Here is a 4,811-nt window from a genome sequence, read left to right as displayed (position 1 = left end):
TTCAAAAACTGTCTTCAATTCCCAATCATAGAAAAAAAAACAAGGAAAGAGGAAGCAGTACAAGCTAACAAGAAAACCGTCAGTTTAAAAAGATTTCAAGAATACCAATTTCCCACTTAAAACAATGAGATCTAAAAACAACAATGCTCTTAAAATTTAAGCCAGTACAACAAATAAACAGCAGCAAAATGGAAAGGAGGTTTTGTTTGTGTTCTGTCTTATCGCAGCAACTTGGTCTTCAAAGAGTGAACTCTTGCGGTGCAAGAGTCTGATCCAACTCCAATAAACAGCCGCTGTATCACCTCAAAAGTGAATTTTAGTTCCTTTGGGTAGTCAAGATTTAATGCGTACACCAGGCCCATCAGGTTCAGAAAAGCATTAGGTATGTCAGTGAGGTGACGCATTACCACTTCTTCCTCAATCACCAGGGCAACGTCATTGTAGAATGCTGGGAGAGGTTCCATCACATTTTCCACAACCACAAGAATTCCAATCACCACACCCTTGATCACATCCTCTTCACGGTCACTGGGCTTTATAGAATGTAAAGAAAACAAGGTATTATTACTTAAAAGCAATTACACAAATATAGTCCCAGGCCCCTGCAAATTGAGCGATCTAATGTTCAATTTTCCCTGTTTTGCCTTACATGTTTTAGCTTACCTCGCATATCTTCATGAATTTTGAAGGAGTCTCTCGCATGTACCATGGCAGACCTAGCAATCTGCTGTCCTCATCTTTTGCTTTGTTGTCTGTAAAATATAATGGTTAAAGTACCAGCTTATTTCTTTCAATCCTTTGTTTTTCTTTATCATTTCTCCCCCTCCCTCGTTCTTCGATGCTTTGGAACAAATAAAATGTTTTTTTTTTTTTTTTTAAATTTGCACATTTACATTTGTATACTTTTATTGTAAATTGACAATGATGTGTGAAACAACAGTTGTTTGTTAACTTTTTGTTCACCAAAATAAGATTTAATAGTGGATGTAACACGCTCATGCTACTTAATTCAGGGGTGTCTAATCCTGCTCCTGGAGAGAAAAAAATGTATTGTAGAGTTTAACTCCAACCTGGTTCAACACACCTGCCTGGAAGTTTGAAGTGATCCTGAACACCTTAATTATCATATTTGGTGTGTTTAATTGGGGTTGAAGCTAAACTCTGCAGGATCTTGGCTCCCCAGGAGCAGGATTGAGTATCCATGCCTTAAATTCATTGGGGATGTAACAACAATTTAAAGATTTTAAAGGATAGGTTACCAAAGATAATTGTCATTTACTCACCAACATGCCACTCCAAACACATGCAAAAATTTTCATTCCATAAAATTAAAATTAATAGTGGCTAGGCTGTTCATCTCTAAAAAGCAAAGAATTCTGTAAAAGTAGTGGATCACTCATGTTGCCATTTTTAAACATTTTTTAAGATAATTTTGTGTAATAAACCGATCATATCAGTTTTTATGTTACCATGACATAATACATCAAACCTCAGGTGTTCTTGTGTCACATTTGATCAAAAGAACCAATGAGGTTTGATATTAATCTAGTAGCTAATACAAACTTTACTCTAAACAAAGACTGAAATTTTTATGTTTTCATCATACAAAGGAAATGTATGTTTTCAGAAGACTTGGAATATGACTCACAAATCGTGTAGGTTACTTTTTAGACACTTAGTCATTGTATGAAAAGATGTCACTCTCACTACTTTTAGGATTCATAGAAGAAAAAAGGTCACAGAGGTTTGGACAAACATGAAAGTGAGTAAATGATCACAGAATTGTCATTTTGTGGAGAGAAAGACTGCTTTGAAATAGACTTACATCCTTATGAAGGCTCTGCAGTATTGACGTCATTTCTGGAATGTCCTCATAACGCTTTGACCTGAATAACTGTATCGGCTTCGAGAGATGACGATCTAGGCCTTCAAAAAAGGATTTGCTCATGTCTTTTGACACTGGCCTGGTGAATTCTTCGCTCAACTATAAGAACAAAAATACATTTACAAATTTAACAAAGATGCCAGGGTCTCAGTGGCAGTCTTCAGCAGTACTAAATTAAAACATCATGCAGGATGTTTAAACATTTTCATGTTACTCAACATGACAGAAGTGGTCATATAATCTTAGGATTTTAAGTTTGCCCATATATTCTGGGCAAACATATTATATATTCATATAACAGAACAGCACAACTTATATAGCCCAAGATTTTCTGATAAATTCAAAGCACATAGGTCAACACAATTTACCTGTCTCTCTGTGAAAAGTGCTGGCCATCGAACTTTCATTTGTGACACTGGTGGCTCCTCCTCAACGACTTCTTGTCTTCTCAAAGAAAACGTGCTGCTCATAGCAGAATCAACAAAGCTGATGTCTGTAGTCCTCTTCTTCATCTCCACAGCTATTTGCTCTCTTTCCTTATCTAGACTTTCCTGGTCTTTGCCCTGAGGTAGATCTGGAAGAAAATTAGTTTCACACCGTCTAGGTTTCTTCACTTTGTTTCGCTTTCTTCTTGTCTCCCCAAGACCTCTCTTTTCAGAAGTCACTTTCAGTTCCTGACAACCTGCATCTCTCAGCTTTTGTCTGTAGTTGCCCATCTTAAACTTCAAACTAATTTTCCACCCATACCATCCAGATGCAGAGCTTGGCTCTTTGAGACAGGGGTGTTTTTCAATTAAGGCAGCTGCTACACTGTCAAACTCTTCATTTACAGGATAGGCTTTGTATGAGTATATAGTTTCTGCAAGTTGCGCTAGAATGTCAATCTTCATGTCTCTGGGAACTGACAGAAGTGTTCCATCCTTTCGAAATGCCTCATTACCTTGTACCGTGGCCTTAACTCCACATCATATGTAAAAAGTGGGATGGGTAAGGCCATGGCTGCGAACGGGCGGCAGATGGCTCTGAATGGATGCTGGGTGAAGAAGTTGATGTGGATGAAAATTCACTTAAAAGTGCAGTGTCTAAATTGGAGTCTGACAATGTATCTGGAAAAGGGGTAAAAAGAATCTTCAGTGTCACCTTGTCTTTGGGCAGATCAGCTACACATGTAAGGTTACAGAAATCATGGAAGTCTTCATCTTCATATTGAAGGTCAAAAGGGTCTTTCAGCTGAAGCCTGCTTTTAAGTTCAAACTTGAGGCCATCAACAGAATCTGGAACAGGATCAAGTCTAACTTTTTGAATGTTTTGTGGGGAGATGATCACGCGACATAGCATTTTGTTATAGCAATAGAAAATGCCTGGGTTTCTCTGCAACTAGGGAAAGAGTAAAAAGATGTGATCACATTAAAGGATGCAATCATCAATCAATGTAAACAACTGGAAATGCATGTGCATTTCAACAAATGTACCTTAGTGGAGCAAGAAGGTTTTTTGCTGTAATGTATAGCTTGCCAGCTCTTACATATGGATAGACTGGATGGTATCCATTAAGCTCCTGGGGTTCTACAACTTGCAGATCAGAAGTGCAATTACTCGTCAGCTCATAACTTTGCAAATGCTCTACAGTATGTACCAGGCTTTGAAGAGTTTGAGGAGGAATGACACTTTGTTGTTCACAATTATCATTTTAACAATCTCGCCAAAGTCGGGCAGTCCACTGGTGTGCCCTACAGACAAAAACATTCCCTTTGAGTACTTGGTACCAAAGACGCATGCATGGGTTGAAAGAATTAGAGTGTTTATGTTTCCATATTTATGCTGAATGGCCTGCCTCACTGAATGTTCAAGTGTGTCAGGTGAAACCACAGCAACGTGCCCTACTTTTAGATCAGGTTTGAAAACACTTGGCAAATCAAGGTAGTAAGCCAAAGCAAGCTGATGCTTTTTGGTCTGAGTGAGCAAGACATTCTTGAAGTTTTTACTGTCATGTACAACTCTCTTAAAGAAATTGTGCTTAGCCTCAAAGCGAATAGTCCAAAAATTAGTCAGAGGCCCAAATCGACGAATCATTTCAGGATAGTGTTCCAAAAAGTGATGTTTGGGGAGAATTCAGCAAGCACTCTTTCAGCAAGCACCTGTGTTCTGATATTTTGGCCTCCAAGTAGCACAATAATCTCATCAGAAAATTGTCCACTAGCTAGGAGCTCAATAATATCTTCCAGATCTAGTAAGATTTCCCAAGGTTTTGTCTCCTTCTGGTACTCTGTGACCTATCATCAATGGCAGTAGCCATAGCCACTTCCTGTCAACAGCGTCCAGTTTTCATGGCAGTTTCCTCCAATTGAATGTTTTGACACAAATGTCTTTGAAATTTGTTGTGGTTTGTTAGTTTTATCAGTAAACTTGAAAGGAAAAGACTTGATGACGGCATTAAGGTCATCTAATGTGAAGTACCGTTTGGAAATAAAGGACTTTATGCAAAGACTTAACTCTGTTGGTACTATACCTTCAAACAGGTCATGCATAAAATCTGGAGGAAACCCTTGAACTGTCTGAAAAAAATTAAGTTTCTCAAGAACGCAGTCTCTCTTTACCCCATCCAGGGAAACCAGTGAATTTTTCTTCAATTCATCAAGAATCCTTTTGTGAGTTTCAATCGTTCTGAGTGGAAACGTCCCCTCTCTAACCTCATGCACGTCAATATCCTTGCGACTAGCTAGGCAAAATCTGCAAAACTTATCAACATTGAAACTTTCTTGGAAGCCAGCTGGGTGGGCCCCCAAGTTGTCCGCTGACACATACAACACAGAACCCTTGACACTTGTTCCCAATTTTTGAACTCTTCCTCTTCAAGGACTTGAGTGTCTCTAATCAGTGGTTGAAAAATTGCAGTCAGCAATCAATTCATTGGTTAATACACAAT

At 38.5% G+C, this 4,811-nt stretch overlaps 1 protein-coding gene across 1 annotated transcript; it reads right to left on the bottom strand.

Moving 5' to 3' along the window:
* Window positions 1-242: 242 nt before the first annotated feature.
* Window positions 243-2,807, bottom strand: LOC132842392 (sterile alpha motif domain-containing protein 3-like). Its single transcript, XM_060865080.1, has 4 exons — window positions 2,254-2,807; window positions 1,826-1,984; window positions 664-752; window positions 243-533 (listed from the first exon to the last, which is right to left on the bottom strand). The coding sequence occupies exons 1-3, from the start codon at window positions 2,773-2,775 to the stop codon at window positions 717-719; spliced, it is 717 nt and encodes a 238-aa protein (XP_060721063.1). The 5' UTR covers window positions 2,776-2,807; the 3' UTR covers window positions 243-533; window positions 664-716.
* Window positions 2,808-4,811: the final 2,004 nt, after the last annotated feature.

The sequence above is a fragment of the Tachysurus vachellii genome, chromosome 3 (assembly GCF_030014155.1).
Source record: "Tachysurus vachellii isolate PV-2020 chromosome 3, HZAU_Pvac_v1, whole genome shotgun sequence".
NCBI lineage: Eukaryota > Metazoa > Chordata > Actinopteri > Siluriformes > Bagridae > Tachysurus > Tachysurus vachellii.
This window is presented reverse-complemented; position numbering and strand designations above follow the sequence as displayed.

Bases quoted from the DNA above. Each gene is read 5' to 3' on its own strand.
- LOC132842392 (XM_060865080.1), bottom strand. From the start codon at position 2,775: ATGAAGATTGACATTCTAGCGCAACTTGCAGAAACTATATACTCATAC. The intron at 1,985-2,253 runs GTAAATTGTGTT...TTGTTCTTATAG, and splicing joins CACTTTTCACAGAGAGACAG to TTGAGCGAAGAATTCACCAG. The intron at 753-1,825 runs GTAAGTCTATTT...TATATTTTACAG, and splicing joins TGCAGAGCCTTCATAAGGAT to ACAACAAAGCAAAAGATGAG.